Source organism: Rousettus aegyptiacus, unplaced genomic scaffold (genome assembly GCF_014176215.1).
Source record: "Rousettus aegyptiacus isolate mRouAeg1 unplaced genomic scaffold, mRouAeg1.p scaffold_m13_p_3, whole genome shotgun sequence".
NCBI lineage: Eukaryota > Metazoa > Chordata > Mammalia > Chiroptera > Pteropodidae > Rousettus > Rousettus aegyptiacus.
Genome location: NW_023416306.1, coordinates 168,004,616 through 168,022,478, shown reverse-complemented (window position 1 = coordinate 168,022,478; position 17,863 = coordinate 168,004,616). Strand labels below are relative to the sequence as shown.

The window sequence follows — 17,863 nt, the reverse complement described above, 5'->3', positions numbered from 1 at the left end:
ATTTAGGTGTAAGATTTATTGAGTTTATTTAAAAAAAATTTTTTTCCTTTGAAAGTATAATGAAGACTTAATTTATCTGGCCCAATTCTTTAAACAATGTAGGTAACATGGAGGTTTTACTACCTAGCGGAAGTTTTAATAGCTGTGTAGATTATTAAGTTTGTCTCGGTTTTCACAGTAATAAAAAGAGCAACTCACTTCACATTAAATTATAACAATATTGAATTCAAAAACGGAAACGAAAGCTCCTGGAATCAATCATTTATCACAAAATGAACAATTTCAATTTTTAAACATACAATCACTTTTCTCCATACTTAACTCAAAATGAGTAAACAGAATTTTATTCAAACTTTACAAATATCCTTTACAGTAAGCCTGAGATTAAGCATGAGAAAGTTCAACCTGAAGTTAGACTTCATTGCCCAGTTAAGCATCTGAAAATAAAGCCGAGAATGAATATGCATTTATCAAACATAATGAAAGCATTCCAATGAAGTTTGACAATGAAGAGTGACCTAAACAGAACCTTAATTTGCTCTGGTCTACATGATCTTTAGAGCCTAAAGTATCTATTATTTAAACATGATTTAAAAAAGCCTGCGAATGACAAATTTATGAAGGTGTGTCCAGATGCAGAATTTTAGTTCAACATTTCTATAGCTGCTGCTTTAGACTATCATTAAAAAACAATGTCCCCAATCCTCATTATTCAACGTGTACTTGAAAACATGTAGCAGCATGGTATAGTTAAGTTTATAAATAGTAGTACCTGTAATAAAATATAAAATACAGATTCTCCCCTTTTCAAATATTAAGTCTTTGAATGCTCATTCATCCTTTGGTTTCAAACCCATACAATGCACTCATACTACATTGTAGATTTAGCATTGAGATGGAACACTGTACATCTGTTGGGAAGGAGGGGAGCCATGGGAATAGCAAAGCACTACGTTATAGAGAGTAAACGTTGAAGCAAAAATACTTTCTGAATATATACTGTACATCATGTAAACAAACATTCATAAGAATCAACACAGGCCAAAATATTGTTTTTTAGGAAATCAGAATCTTCTTTCATTAAAATCCCACACATTGAAGACGCTTTTTGTTAAGAAAAAGAATGGAGCTTGTTCCTATATTTGCTTATGTGCTTAAATACCTTGGAAACAAGTAATTATTACATTCATTTGCTAACGGTTTGTCCTTTTAGTTGGCTGGCTGTTGCAAACAAGGAATACAGAGCTATTTCAGTCCCTGTTTTTCATTCAATACTAGCTAAGTAATATATAATTAATTCATCTTTTATCAGTCCATATTAATAATATAAATAGATTAAGTGAAGCAGTGAATTTCAAAATTTGTGCAGGGGAAACTAGTTGATAATTTGTTTCCAGTAAGGCTAGTACCAAAATAATTCCTACAAAGTCAGTCCATGCTAGTAGTAAACCCCTGATTTACCAAGCTGAATCAAAGTTTGCAGTTAGATGATTTTAATTCCTATATTACTGTGCAAATCCAGAATTTCCTATGTAATAGAGAGTGCTGGCAGCATCGAAGCCCTGTAATAACAGAATGAAATACTGATTTGGTTTTGAAATGCAGAGATACTATATGAAGAAGTTTGAATGTCCTAATGATGGCGTCACAGCAATGGCCTCAGGATTCCCTTAATGAATCAGAAACTAAGAAAGATGACTGATTAGTCAATAAGTTCTGAGTCAAAATCCTAAATTTGAAGCGAGAAATGATAAAGACAAAAAATCAAAGATGCAGTCCCTACTATGACCATATGCAAGAATGTCAAGCTTTATGTCAACGTTTTGGACCAGCAGCCGCCCCCTCGATGGAAAAAGCTTCGTTGTGACTATCCATCCCTTTTCAAAGCTTCCAGTCTTTGAAGGAGTGCGTTTCCAAAGGCATCCCGGTAGGCGGGGCTGAGCGTATCCAGCAGGGAGTAGACTGTTTCGTGGTATGGAGTCTGTAAGTGATCATCTACCTGATCAAAAGTGTAACCTACCACCTACAAGAGAAATTCAACAGTGAATTCAATAATTAGATTTTGTCTTGGTACAGAAAGCAATAACCAATGGTTTTACATGGGTCATTCTTAAATGCACGGTTTTCAATCAGTTACAATATACCTATTTTAAATATAACCTTTAATACTGAAACGATTTATAACACATAGGAACAACATCTGCAAAATGCTTTTTCTATAACTTTTTTCTCAAAATTTAAATGACTTACCTATTCCTGGTCCTAAAAGGAATGTAAAATAGGCAAAGACTTTAAAAACTTACACAAAACACTGTTTCATTTTCATAGTCTAAAACATGTTTCAACTGAATTCCACATATATTGAGGGTCTACTATATAAAGGTGCTATAATAATTTATTATTCACATTTTTATCACTATTTATTTGGTTTGGACTTGTAAAAAATTGTAGAAACTGTTTATAGCTTTAATCCTGCTTTACAATTAGTTATCTGAAAGGCCGCTTTTATGTTACTAATACATTACTTATCTATTCGGGAAACGAATGCTCAACTCACTGAGATAAAACGGAATGTTATTCTGTGTGGCTTTTTATCCTTTAAACACAGCTAAAACTTTTCTCTCTGCCAAGATTATAAGATACATCATGGTTCACTAGCACAGTATAGGGCAAAATTAATTTAGTTTTTGTTGACTTGACTACAGCTTGTGAATACCCTACATAAACCCTCAATTTTTATGACATCTATTCAAGCCACAGAAGATGCAAGTTTGTTAGAAGTGGCAATGCTGTTTTAAGGAAAAGCAGAGGCAGACATCTAAGGATGATGAGCCACACATCTTCAGAACCATACTTCATGGCAGCATTTTCTACAGTGTCCAACAGTCACCCCTTATCCACGGGGGGACACGTTCCAAAACCCCCAGTGGATGCCTGAAACCATGGATAGTACCAAACTCTTTATATATTATGATTTTCTCCTATACAGAGAAACCTACGAGAAACCTGAGAAAGTTAAATTTATGAATTAGCAAGAGATTAACAATAACTAATAATAAAATAAAAGAATTATCACAATCTACTGTAATAAAACTTATGTGATGTGGTCTCTCTTCTCTGGTAACCGAGATGGCTGCTGGGTGACTAGTGAGTGGGCGGCGTATGCAGTGTGGATACTAGAGGGTGATTCACGTCCGAGCAGCGCAGAAGGCGGCATGAGATGTCACTACACTACTCAGAAAGGCATGCAACTTAAAACGTGTAAATCGTATCTTTCTGGAATTTTCCATTTAATATTTTCAGATCGTGGCTGACCGCAGGTAACTAAAACTGCGGAAAGCGAAACCATGGTAAGGCGGAGGACCACCACATTACGGTTCCGTCTGCCCCTCTCATCCTTGTGAGGCTTGTCTTCCTCATGCACAGGGATCAGGTCTCATTCATGGTTTAGTTCCAATTCCCGACACAGGACAGTTGTGCTAAGCGAACAAGACTGAAAAAGCAAACATTTAAGTACCTATATGCCAGGTTTTATAACTGATTTAGATCTTTTTGCATATTTTATTCATATAATCACCCCCCAATCCTTTTTAGTTGTTTTTTTGTTTGTTTGTTTTTTTAAAAAAATCTCCAGGTTAAAGACAAAGAATCAGGGACTTGGAGAGGTTGACTAACTCATCCAAGATCACTAAAGTTCACATGTAAGACTTCTGATTCTGATCAGAACCCTTCCTACCTCACCACAGCCATCTTAGAATTAATCGATATGAGAAAATTAATTTACCTGGGGTAATTTTTCTCTGCTTTTACTTCGCCTATTTCTATTTAAGATCCACTTCTAAAAACTACAAGCTTTAAGTACAAATTCAGGGGTTTAGGAAGGCATATACAAAAATTAGCCAATTCAGGTATTACTCTCAAAGTAAAAGCAGCCATCTGCATGGCAGTTGAGAGGGAGCTGGGGGTAGTGAAGGTGCTGGCCTTCAATGTGCTTCCACGTAAGTGACCCTCTGACAAGGAGTATACAGAACACGGGATTCGTAAACATCTTAAGGAAGCTGAATGTAGCGAAATAAAGAGATGTTCGTGTAGTCACTGAATATAATATTATGTGACATTCTTACTTCCTACTTAGGCCTTGGCCTCTACCTTATGATACTGTGCAACTCTGGGGAACTACTCTTAACAAATATAGAAACGGAAAAGTCAGAGATCTTTGACTGAGATCGAATATTAATTAATTGGTAAAGTTAAAAAAAAAAATCTTGGAGTTTCTTTCCTTGTTCAGCAGGTCAAGGTTTTTATAATAGCTAAGGGGGTTTTGTTTGTTAGATTTTTAATGAAAGCTGGTCTGGGTGGTGCTTTCTACTATTCTGAACCTAGTGTTCTGGTTTAAGGAATGTAAGGAGGTCACTGTGCCTAGAAAAGCTCACGTGTAATAAAGAGACACTTGTAATAAAGAGCCTGGAGGACACTATTGGAAATCTGGATGTGTGACTGTCTGCTGTGACTTAATTCTGGTCCAACAGCTGGGGAACAGTGGAGTAAAGTGTGTTGTTTTAATAGAAGAAACATTTCTCTCAGAGGTAGAAAAAGATCCTCTCAATACAATGATTGCAAAACTCATCTAATGCGGAGAACGCATAATTTTGGTGGACATATTTAGCTATAGATAAGAAATAAATTAATTTTGGGGGTGATGATTACAACAAAGTAACACTGCAAATCAAATGTTTTTCCTTTTAAAAAAAAATTCCATCTCCCCATGTTCACTGAAAGACTTTAGAATTTAAAAAATTCCTAGAAAGCAAAGTTCTTCTTAAAAAATCTTGGAAGCTACCCAGTGTCAAGTTCTCATTTAATACTCTTTCCCACTCCCTGACCCCTTTCATAAAGTGGTAAAGATAGAACTACATTTTTTTTTTGTCTCTAAAAAGAGAAGGGCCTTACCCTAAGCCCGGCCTCAGTGAGCTCCAGGCAGTATCTGTTCCCTTCTCTGGTTTCCACGTTGATGTAGGCCACATCATCCGCACAGCGCAGGGTTTTTGAGACAAACATGTTGTTAACAGCAAAGAGAACATCGTTTACGACTGCTTCAGCCTCCAGCCTCATGTCTTTCATATCAGTTCCTTCAAAACCATTAAGCTCTGCATTTTCTTCAAAACCTGACATGCTGCTTAGCTCCATGGGGTTACAGTCTGTTTCCATCCTGCAAAAAAGAAGACATAAAATTTGCCTACAGAAACATGTTCCGTATATTACTACTGCATTAAAGGTGGCGATGTCTTACAACTGCTATTCAGTAAAAAACATTTAGTTAACAATTTTTAGGAAAAATATTGTTTAAATTATTTCTAGTAGTTTTTTTCACAACAAAATTAGAGACACCTACAGATTTTCAAAAGAAGGATCTCTGTTCGCTTCTCCCCAAAAGGTTAATTCCTATGTTGATAAGAATTGAGAATATCAGTTTTTAGCTATTTCAAACAATGCCTCAGTAAAAATCTCAGTACATTGTTCTTTTTAAATGTATAATTATTTTTCTAAGACAGAGATTTAAAACTGGAATTGCTGAGCTGAAGTACGTGTATCTATCTATTTCAATAGATAGTGCTGATTTACCACTCAAAAAAAGGCTCTACTGATTTAAATATGAGGGACTGTACCCTTCTCTACTACATTCTTTCCAATACTTAGTATTTGCCAATTTGAGAGGCAAAGAATCATGTTCTCAGCCACTAACTCTACCTCAGAGAAACTGAATCAAAATCTCTGTATTTTTCCGGGTATTTTTTCAGAGCTTCTGGGTGATTCTACTGTACAGTCACTAAAATTAGAATCTAAATTATCGGCAAAAATCTTAAAGAGATAGAGTTCCCACAGCTGCATGTTATTTGCACATTATAAAAATCAAAACTATTTCCTAAAGACAATTTATGATAAACTATGTAAAACTATTTTAAAAAATTATATTGCAAATGTACAAGTATATTCCTCCAGTCCCATTCTAATGGTATATTTTAAAGATCCTTTATCTAGCTTCCCACAGTACTTTACAGAATCAGTCACTCCTAACAAGTTAATCGATTCACCAATCATTTCTGAAGCAATCTGTAATGTAACTGAAATCTAATACCGATTACTATATATATATGTAATGATATTTGATTTTCTAAAAATTCCTACTTTACTCTAAATATAATATACTTGATTTTATGTATAAAAAATGCGCCCATTTTATTTTTTTACAGAGTCAGTTTGAAGACTTTGAAATTTGTTCACTATAAATCTCTTAACATCACAGATACCAAACATCTTTATTTGGTTTAAGTAATCATGTACCTCAATTAGGGATGTCAGAAATAATAATCATTACATGAAAAACATGTTTATATGAGACAGCATGACAGTATATAAAGTTTTTAAAGCAAGAGTCTAATTCATTGCCATTAGGACCTTAATGACGGAGAAAGATGAAGAATCCCCACTAGGATGGGGGAATCCTCACAGGTCAGTAAAGCAGGTCATCAAACTGTTGTGTAATAATTAGCACCAAGTGGCAAAAAAGAGAGATACATTTCCTAAGATTGTGAACTTCTATAAGATCTTTTCTAAAATATCTTTGAATGACACAGAAAACAGACATTCAGAATTTTTGCTGATGATACATATAAATAAAAAATGATAGATTTTATTATTGAAGCATTACACAAGTCAAGAACATTTTAAGCTCTTACTAAAGCGTTATCATAACTTCTCTTCTGCTGGTTGTCACCAGCTTTTATTTATAGCCCTTCCCTTTCCTACTAGCTCCCAGGTTTTCCAAGGGGAACTCCCCTCTTCTCCTACTAAGTAAAGTAACCATGCAATATGGGTGAGATTGACTTCAACCCCAGTGACAGACTGTCCTAAACTAATCAATACACAATTCTTCTAGTCACTTTAACTCAGAATAGAACACAGAGCTCTAGTTGTTCCTGGCATGGAACATCCCAACATGGGAAAAACTAGCCCAAGGATGATGCTGACAACAGGAAAAGAACGGAGCCAGAGGCCTGACGGCTGCCCAAGCTTTGCGCTTTTCAGTTCTTGTAGGCAATAGATTCCCATCAATTTACTGGCAACTATCAGAAAGCATCCTGATCTAGAAGACTAGCAAAAGTGAAAAGCAGTGATCTCCCTAGCTCTTGGAGAGCTATATACACGAGATTGGAAATATGGTGATATTTTAGTGCCTGGCATGTAGAAAATGCTTATAAAAGCTCTGCAGGATTTGAATATCAGTATGTGCCGGCATCAAGTTTCATATTGCTGCTGTAACAGACTATAGCAAACCTAGTGACTTAAAACAACACAAATTTATTTTCTTACAACTCTGGAGGTGGAAATATAAAATGAAGGGCAGCATTCCTTCTGGACCTTTGCCCTTTCTAGCTTCCAGAGGCCACGTGGGTTCCTTGGCTCATGGTCTCTTTCCACCTTCAAAGAACATCACCCTAACCTAAAGACACGTCTGATTACATCGGGTGCACCCAGACAAGGTCCCCCATTCAAGGTCCTTAACTTATCAAACCTGCAAAATTCCTTTTGTCATATAAGGTAACATAATCAGTTTCCGGGGCTTAGGACGTGGACATCTTCAAGAGGCCATTATTCTATTATAGTGTCGATATCGTATTAGCAGGAAGAGAGCATGAAGGTAATTGAAGTAACTTCAATTTCTGCCCTTCCATTTTGGAACAGTCATAATTTACTTTTACTTGACACATTAAATGGGCAACGTAAATAGGCAGTTTACACAAGTCTCTTAAAAGTTTACTGCCTTCTTTGGAAAGGTTCTTTAATTACGGATTTCATGCTTTGTACTGTGAAACTGGACAACTATCATCACAGCACAATGTACCAGGGATGGGTGTTTCAATTAAAGGCACAATCTTGAAGCCTGCAAGGGGTCTACGAATTGTCCTAAATCAAGAATTCTGTCCAACTACTTGATTCAGGATGGTAACTAGCTTATCCAATTAGTTCCTCTCTTGAGGAGTCTGAATACAGAGCCAAAAAACATGAAGTCAGTTGGTTTTGACAGAAGCCACAGAAGCAAAGCAGAGACCAACTGGTGGCCTTTTCAATGGGGCACTAGAGAAGTGGTTTCTACTTTTTTTGATCATGCATCCCAATAAATAAAAGTATTTTGAGCAGATGCCTTATAATACGAATATTTACATATATATTCTACTGCAATTAATGTACTAAAAATATAAACAGGATGTCGAATATGAAATGTAAACTTATTTTCTTACTTCTCAGTGGATTATCTTGTATACCTAACTGTGGAAACCTGCACTCTGAGGGTGAGGAAATACGTACCCATTTTGGTGAAGAAACAACTACCAGAATTACTATGAACACATAATAGCTACTGTCAGGTTACCAAAATCACTAATCGATGTGAATTCTGTAAAAATTCTTGGATTCCCTTTCTGTGGGCAGGACAACTTATCATCACGTAAGAAATTCTAGACCAACAGGACTTTCTGTGATGGCAGAAATGTTCCTTAATTGTGCTGTCCAGTAGTAGCTACTAGCCACATGTAGCTTCTAAGCACCTAGAAGTCTGGCTAGAGTGAGGAATGGAATTTCAAATTTTATTTAATTTTCAGTCATTTAAATTTAAATAGCTAGTGGTTACTGTATCAGAGAGCACAAGTCTAGACCTTTGTGAATATTTGTGGATAATATGAAATAATGAACTAAGTTACAGGATGGTTGAAAAGTAATAGATGTAAAGTTAATAACTGAACTAAGCTTACTAGATATGGGAGTAGCGAGATGTGGAAATACATATTAGAAAATCTATTCTGAATTTTAGTTACTCTGTAGAGGGGAATTAAGCATCATTGTTTCAACTGGTTAAAACTAATAAATTACTTCTTTTATTATGCAATCTTATCAATTTAGATTCCAAGTTTATTTATCAAATATCATAATCCACTGGTGCATCTATATATCCAGCATTTTTCTAAGCATTCGAATACTAATTGAAGATGTCTACTGGTAGCTTACAGCCTAATTTAGGAAATAAGACAGGTACATAAAAGATGTACACAAATATTAATATTACACGATACATAATTATAACTTAAGAAATGTACTTAATTGTGAGGGGCAGATGATTAGGGAAAACAATGCTACATCTTGGTCCTAATACAAACTTACCACTTAACTAGTATGAACTTAGGCTGCCATTGGACTCATATTTTTCTCAGCTATAAGAGGAATGGGTGAAACATTCTTTACTGTTCTTGAGAGCTCTGACATTCCATGACCTATGACATAATTGTTGGTTATGATGAGTCTTGACTCATGGAACAGGTCAGTCAAAACAGGTCTTGAATGAGCACAGATGAGGAGTTAAAGGAAAGGTGAAAGGACTTGAGAATTGTAGAGAATTCTTCATAGGGAGTAATGCATAAGCAAGTCTATACAGGGTGCGGCAGGAATTGTAAGGAGACCGGCTTAGTTTAATATAAAGAAATTGTTGGAGAGTAATAGAAAGGGGTAGCCTAATTTCACAGGGTGCTGATATGTAGACAGGGGAATTTATTTTAGACATAATAGGCCATTTTAAGCTCTTGAGAATAGGAATAGCAATTTCTTTATACGTAAAGTGGGATTTTTGTAGGCAGAATATAGTTTGGTCCTTTTTTTTTTTTTTATCCAGTCTGGAGATCTCTACATTTTAATTGGGGTGTTGAGACCATTTACATTTAATAGAATTACTGTGATTATTGATTGATTACTATGATTAATTTGGTTACTATATATCTTGCTGTTTGTATACCATTTGCTCCATCTGTACTTTACTCCCTTTTCCTAATTTTCTCCCTACTTTTTGGACTAACCACTTTTTAGGATTCTACTTTACATCCTTTGGTGGCTTATTAACTATAACTTTGTGTGTATGGTGGTTGCTTCAGAGTTTAAAGTATACATCTTTATCAGTCTACCTCCAAGTGATATTATACCACTTCACATAGACCCTAACAAGGGTATAGTAGTCTTTGTGCTATTTTCATCATATATTTTACTTCTACATGTTAGTAACTTCATAATACATGTTATTTTTCCTTTATACAGTTAATTATTTTTCAAAAAGATTTGTGATAAGCAAAAAAGTATATTTTATTTAACTATAGAGTTACTATTTCTGATACACCTCATTTCTTTGTGTTGATCTACACCTGCATCCATAATCTGTTATCTTCCATTAGATGGATTTCCATAAACATTTCTTGTAGGTCTGCTGTTGTAAAATTCTTTCGGCTTTTGTATATCTGAACAAGTCTTCCAACTTCATTTTTGAATGTTAGGTTTTCTAGGTATAGAACCCTAGGTTGACAGGTCCCTCCATCCCCTTTCGAGACTTTTAAAGATGTTTCTCATCTATCATCTTGCTCGCTTGTTTCCCATGAGATATCTGATGTCATTATTATCTTTGTTTCTCTTGGTGTAGTTTTCTACGTCTCTTTTCTTAGGGTTCATTGAGCCACTTGCAACCGTTTATTTACCATTTTTAACACATTTCAAAGACTTTGGCCATTATTTTTTCAAACATTTATCTGTCCTACTTCTCTTTGGGGACTCCCAATTTCATAAATATTAGTCTAGTGAAGGTGTCTTACTTCTCATTGCTTGGTTCATTTTTTCAGTCTCTTTTCTCTTTGTGTTTCACTCTGAATAGTTTCTATTGCTATGTCTTCAAGTTCACTACTCTTTTCTTCTGCAGAACCCACTGTCTTCTACTTAGGTCTTTAAAAAAAAAAACCCCCGTATTTCCCATGTCTTTACTTAATTTGCTTGATCTCTTCTCTATTTTTTTTAAAACATATGAAATAGTTATAAATGTTTTAATGTGCTTGTTAACTCATTTCATTGTTATTTCTGGGTTAGTTTCAATTGACGGATTTTTCTCTTCATTAAGGGTTGTATACTACTGCTTTGGATGTCTGTTTTTTTTTTTTTAATATGAGAATTTCTTAACAAATAATGAAAGGGAAATATAATTATCACAATTTCTTAATAGATTTTAGAAGTAAAAATCAAAACATATTTAGAAATATTTAGGGAAAATGTCTATAGACTATTACAAGTAGGTGCCTGGTAATTTTCGATTAAATGCTAGACAGTGTGATTTTACCTTGTATGGTGCTGGATATTTTTATATTCCTATAAATATATATATTTTTACTTTTCTATTAGAGTTGACATTCAATATTATTACATGTTAGTTTCAGGTGTACAGCATAGTGGTTAGACGTTTATATATTTCTATAAATACTGAGCATTGTTCTGGGGTACAGTTATCTAGAAACAGCTTGATCCTTTCGAGTCTTGTTTTTAGGCTTTTAAAGACAATATCAAAGCTGCATTTAGTCTCTGGTTAATTCTGCCCCTACTATGGAGGCAAAAGCTTTCTGAGTACTCACCCAATTCCCTATGAATTATGAGGGTTTCCATTCTGGGAGACAGGAACAGAAACTATCTCTGATCTTGTTGGAGCTCTGAAAATTCCTCTATTTCTTTTGGCTAATTCTTTCCCCAGCCTGGGTGGTTTCCTCACACCTATGTGTTGATCAGTACTGAGGTGCACAGACTAGAGGGGGGCCCTCTGTAACTCCACAGCTCTCACTCTCTGTGAAGCTCTCTACTTTCCTGTACTCTGTTCGAGGTGCCTATTGCCTCCTAGCTCCATATTCTCCATTCAAGGAGCCTAACAAGCTTTACCTGGGTTTCTCCTCTCAGTGCCATGCCTGGAAATTCTCTCCAGGCAATAAACTGGGGCAAAAGGCTCATCTTATTTGTATCTTGACTCTCAGGGATCACTGTCCGTCACTGCCTGATGCCCAAAGGCTTAAAAACAATTGTTTCATATATTTTTGCCCATTACTTTTGTTATTTCAGGTAGAAGAGTAAATTTGGTCTCTGTTACTCTATCTAAGCTAGAAGTGAAATCCCATTACCCAGTTTTGAGCTAACTTTGCCATCTTATTACATTGGTTTTTCTTTTACTGATTTTGGTCTCTCCTATATTACTCTGAATCAACTTTACTATCCTGTGGGTTCCTTCATTAATGAGTTAAGTACAGTTTTGACACATGCTTACTGTTTGTATGAACAGTGCTTTTTCGCTTCAAAAAATTTGCATTTTGACACTACTTTCAGACTTTTAATCCTTCAAAATTCAGCTCACATATACCTATTTCAGGATTCCCTATCTGATCCCAAAATAAAGTTAATCACTATCCTCCTTCCTTAGTAGAATCTCTGCATTGGTACTATTCTACTTACCACATTTCATTGCAAATGGGGGCCTGTGATGTCTATATCATCAGCACAGTGTCTGGCATAAAGAAGGTCTTCACTAAATATTTTCTGAATGAATAAACCAAAGAAAAAATTCAACTTTTTGCTTCTCAAGATGTGGTGCTCAGCCCTGTGACAAAGGGCATACAAAGCACAGGATGAACATAGCAGACATTCCTAGGAAACACATACCACTATTATAGTAATAATATTATGAAATATGATGCAAAAATTGCCTAGAATTTTAAAGCAAACGGAAGTCTCAAGCCATGTCCTCTTTAAGTTAAGTCGCCATACCCCTGGGACTTCCTTCTTCCTTTGCCTGACAGACATATTTGAGTGAAAAATAGGTAAGAAATCATGTTAACTGAAGGAATTAACTCAAAAAGCTGGAAATTCTAGGTACTGCATCTGGAGACATAAAGTTAACAGGCAGAGGTGGGAGCTGGTAGAAGGAGAAGGGTAGGAGGTTAGAACCGAGGTAGACTTTCTAAGTATTTACAGCTCTTCTCACTTCAGTTACATTGTCTGTTATTAAAAGTTAATTACTAACAGCACTTACTCCAACTGTTGGTATGATTTTGGGGATGTTAGTATTTTGAGAATTCGTGAAACTAGTTAACAAAATAGTGATTTCTAAGTCCTTTATTCTCTGTTTCTTAATCTTTTATACTCCAATTTTTCTACAGCAAAAAATGTATTACTGTTTGTGATAGGGCAAAAAAATAAATAAAAATGTGATATATTTGAAAGTAGGTATAGGAAGCAGAAACATTTTTCTTTTTAGGAAAGCCAGGCTACTAAGACGGTTAAAGTAATTGGCAGCTTCAGTTTCAAAGGAAATGAAAGGTTTGAATTTATCTGCATTTTGAACAACTATTTTGAAAGGTAAAAAAGTTGATTAATCATAATTAGCAACGTTGATTAATCATAATTAGCAACATTTAGAATTCAGGCAAATCTAAAGCTAGTTTAAATCTTTATTTTCTGTAACACATAATATTTAATCTATTTTCAACAACTCAAAGACATATTTTGAAAAAAAACTGAAATCAGAATCATTTGTAGTATACGAATAAAAAGTTACTTTAGTAATTCAAATACAAATGGCCTATTTTTCCATTTGTATACTGATTTATAAAAGTTACTCTGTACCTTAAATGACAGTGACACATACACACTAATAAGAACAAATCAACCTAACAGAATTGAACTGTACTTCTGTTGATTAAGGGGGAGCTGAGGGTGAATAAATATGCTAATTTGAGAATTGTTTAAACTGTAAATAAGCAGCAACACTACAACCTTGTAAACAACTTTCACTTCAAAACCGGAAACTGTAATTGAGAATCTAAGAAAAGACTCAAAACAGGATGCTTAAAAAAAAAAATTCCAGGAAAGAGTTTTGATTGCTATATAATCCTTTAGGTTATAGAGAGAATTTGGTATAATATTTAAAGTACATTCTAGCCAACGCGCGCGCGCGTGCGCGCACACACACACACACACACACACATACACACACCCCAACATCTAAAGACATATAAACTAGAAAACTTCTTTGCTGTCCGCTTAAACTCTAAATTGGCTTCCCACCATGTTCTGAGCAATATTCTGTTGCTGGCACCTTCAAAAACTGGATTATCTGACAGTTGTGAATACTGTGCTAAACTGCATCGCCTCATATAAAGTTTCCCAAATGATTTCTTATAAAATCATACATAAATAATTTAGGAAGCAGCATGACAAAAGAAAGATTTCAAGAGTACCATACACATATCAAAATTTCACCTTGAAAGGTTGACTTTTCAGTTGAATTACAACGGTCAGCTGAAGGCTAGAAGGCAGTATCTTAATCATGGTTACTTTTATCGCACCATACATCGCAGTGTGCAAAATCATCTCAACATGAACAAGAAACCATCAGTTTGATGTGGTTATTAAGGGCTCTTGAAAAGAATGATGGGGACAGAATCTCAGTCCTGCTAGTTACTCTGCAACCTGGAGCGAGATATTTGAATCTGTCATACATTCCTCCTAAGGTGAAGCCAAGAGCATCTACCTTAAGGGGACACTGGGAGAACTAAATGAGTGAGTATCTAGAAAGTACTTAGCGTGATGCTGGGCACATAGTAAGCTCAAGAAATATTATCTGTTAATTATTATACACTAAAATATTTTAAAATACCTTTAAAGAAGAAAGATCTGAACCTGAAACTCAAGCGGTTTGACTCTGCACTTCATCATGTAGGGTGGCAGTGGCTGCTGCCTTATATGACTCCAAGAGCCAAGGAGTCACCGCATGCCCAACGCTGGAGCCCTAACGTCATATTCTTGTTACATCAGGTACAAGTCTTAAAAGAAGGCCAATGATATCCCATTGGCTTTTCTTGATATTTCACGCTAACACGGATTTCTTTGAAGGATGAACCATTAGGAATCCTTTTATAGAATTCTTAAAAAGTTGACACTGTTTGGCTGGTAATTACCTTCACCTTCCAATAAACGTTAGGTGTTAACATTTTGTGTACTTTGACAAAATACAAAAATAGCACTGAGATTTAGGATGAGTTTGTACCCTATCTGAGCAAAAGGTATAATGACAGGTCTTAAACTTTAACATTTATGCAAAATTTCTCCTAGAAAGCATAAAAAGTACGAGGCAGTACATTTAACTTTGAAGGAACTGTTTGTTATAAAATCTTCCAATTTTTATTTTCCTTTTCTGATATTTGAAATTTCAGGCATTCTATGGACAGCCCGAATGTAATTCTACATTCCAAAAGAAATTACTTACTTAACATGTGAACCTGAAAGAAGTCAACTGTAGCCATTCCTCAAAAGTCCAGTTCAAATTTCCCAAGGCCTATTCTTTTCATATCATTTTGTTTATATTCTTTTTATGTCAAGCATTATCATTATTCACGAATGTGTCTCATTCTCTCCAAAATTTATCCAGAATCCAACTGCGTCTTACCATCTTCACTGCTACCACGCTAATAATCTAAGCCGCCATCATCTTTTGCCTGGGTTATTGTATTATTCTTCTGTTTTCCCTTTTTCCTTCCATCCCCCTACAAGTCTATTTCAACACAGCAGGTAGCATGATCTTATAGAAAACAGGCAAGATTATGTCACTCCTCTCCTCAAACTCCTTTACCCAGAATAAAAGCCAAAGTCCTTGTAATGGCCTATGATGCCCTATAGTACCTGACCCTTACTCCACCCCCATCCTATCTACCTTTCCCCTCACTCTCCCCTGATGTTCCTGGAACTCACCGAGCATGCTCTTGCCATAGGGCCTTGCACTTGTTGCCCCTGCCTGAAAAACAACTATTCCAGGCATTCACACGCCTCGCTCCCCAGCTTTCATCAAATCTCTGCTAAAATGTCACCTTATTAAATCAAGAGTGGCCTTCCTTTGCCTTACCCTTCTCTGTAAAAGTGATCAATCTCTTCCCTCTCCATTCCTTTTATTGCTTTATTTTTTTCTATACACTTATCACCACCACATGGCATATGATTTATTTGATTGTTTCCTCTGCCTTCAATAATATGTGAACTCTGAGAAGGCAGGGCCTTAATTGGTTCAGTGCTGAATTCCCAGCACCTAGAACAGTATGGCTCATGCAGGCAATCATTTATTAAACAAAGGAACAGACCTTTCACTCCAGAATATAAGCTCCACGCAGGTTCTGCCGCATTCTTCTTTAGCCTTTTCACCTAACCAGCTGTAGAGACTTTCATTTAATAGACACTTACCCTATTTCCCATGGGGGTTGCGCCTGTGGCTGCAATGTTTACCCTGAGATAACTCGCAAGTGAAAGCCCTAACCTTACTCCCAAAGTCTGCCACAAAATACCTTTTATCATTACTTTTGTATCACTGTAATATATCAAGTGTCTTTGGAAACAAATGTTATCTATTTACAGCATCCTATTTTTAGTAGTGGTATTTCCATTTACAAAATATAGTAATTCTCTATCGTTGAACATGTCAAATCCTAGAAAATACAGCATTCCTACGAGTGATGTTAATACTGTTCTCCAACAGTTGTTAGCCAGAGTCGTTTAATGAATCCGACTTATGTGTATATTTGTTGCATCACGAGTAGAGGCAAGTTGTTTAGAAATAACTCCAATAAGTTTTTATGTTTTATTTTCACATTGAAAACCAAACAGATTGACTTCGGCCTTAAAGAGCCTGTTTATATAAGTTAAATTAACGCTGATTACGAGCTGCGCTTTTTTTCTTCCTGCAGGGGAAATGGGTTAACAAATACCCTTGAATAAATGAAGAGCCAGGAAACTTTAGTAACTGCCAGTGGTTCCCCCAAGTCTACAAAGAATGAGAGAGGAACCAACGAGCCAAGTACCTACCAACACTGGCGCGCACACTGCTTCTGAAATGAAAAGGCGGTTTGGCCCGGGAACCACAGTGTTCTCTATTTTACGGTATTTTGGGGCTGTTAGTATTTCTAAGGCATTCACGAGTTATAAACATATAAACAAAATCTCCTTAAACGGGCCGTCTTAATTTACTATCCTTTACCCAACGGTATAAAGCAGGATTGCTCGGGTTGGTTTTCCGTTCACATCGTTTAATTTTCATGAACAATCCTCGGAGGGTCGATATCAATACGCTCGCGCTAAACAAAGGCTCAGAAGGAGGTGGCCCGTCCCAGGTGGCCTGGCCAGCGTCAGGACTGAAACCCAGGCATCCGGCTTCCAAGCCGCGGGACACCCGCGCAAGCCCTTCGCGGGCCACCAAGTTGGGCGCCGGCTCCGCCCCTGCAGGAGTTGCCTCCTCAAAGGCAGAAACGCGATGGCGCAGATTCTCAGAGCAGCACGAGTACTTCGCCCGGTTTCCGCGGGCTCGGGGTGGGGGGCATTAGCACCGACCAGGGAAAGCGCTTCTGCCCGCAAATGCCTCGAAAACTCAAGTTTCCCGGTCGCTGGGGCAGCGCACCCAGGATGAAGAGAGCGCTCCGGAGACGGGGCTGAAGCTTTGGAAACAATACCTGAACGAGGCGGGCGACGAGCAACTTGCTGACAATGGGCGCCGGTCAACACTGCGGGGCGGCGGGGACGCGCGAGGGCGGGCGCAGCCCTCCCCGAGGAGCCGCCGGCGCTCCCAGCGCGGGTTTCTGGGGTCGGGGTCTGCGGTGACCGCCACGGCCCAGGCCGGGCCCGCCCCCGCTCCCGACTCGGCCCGGCCCCGGGCCCGCTCTGCCGCCGCCCCTCATGGCCGGGCCCGCGGCGCTGGGTCCCGCTCGGAGGGAACCCCCAGCCCGCCCTTCCTCCCCGGAGTCCCTCTCGGAGGCCGGCCCGCGGCCGCTCACCTGCGCGCGCCCGGCGTCCTTCCGGTCTTCCCTCCCGAGGCGTCCGCGGCCGACCTGCGGCACCGCCCCCTTCGCCCCCGCCCGCCCCGCCCCCTCGGAGCCGGAACCGCCCGCTTCCGGGCCCTTCGCCCCGCCTCCTGCGGCCCCAGTGTGGCGTC

General features: G+C 37.5%; 1 protein-coding gene across 4 annotated transcripts; it reads right to left on the bottom strand.

Moving 5' to 3' along the window:
- Positions 1–246: 246 nt before the first annotated feature.
- Positions 247–17,780, bottom strand: LOC107518326 (GSK3B interacting protein). Of its 4 annotated transcripts, none has more exons than XM_016159874.2 (3): positions 17,706–17,780; positions 4,951–5,209; positions 247–2,023 (listed from the first exon to the last, which is right to left on the bottom strand). In XM_016159874.2, the coding sequence occupies exons 2-3, from the start codon at positions 5,206–5,208 to the stop codon at positions 1,868–1,870; spliced, it is 414 nt and encodes a 137-aa protein (XP_016015360.1). In that variant the 5' UTR covers position 5,209; positions 17,706–17,780; the 3' UTR covers positions 247–1,867. The 4 variants fall into 4 exon arrangements, with proteins under 4 accessions (XP_016015360.1, XP_016015361.1, XP_016015358.1 ...); XM_016159875.2 differs by lacking the exon at positions 17,706–17,780 and adding an exon at positions 17,385–17,681; XM_016159872.2 differs by lacking the exon at positions 17,706–17,780 and adding an exon at positions 16,453–17,362.
- Between the last annotated feature and the right edge of the window lie 83 nt (positions 17,781–17,863).

What these genes read in the sequence shown, in the direction of transcription:
- LOC107518326 (XM_016159872.2), bottom strand. An exon ending in TCACTGAGGCCGGGCTTAGG is followed by an intron (nt 2,024 to 4,950) that starts GTAAGGCCCTTC and finishes TTTCTCTTGTAG; the next exon opens with GTGGTAGGTTACACTTTTGA.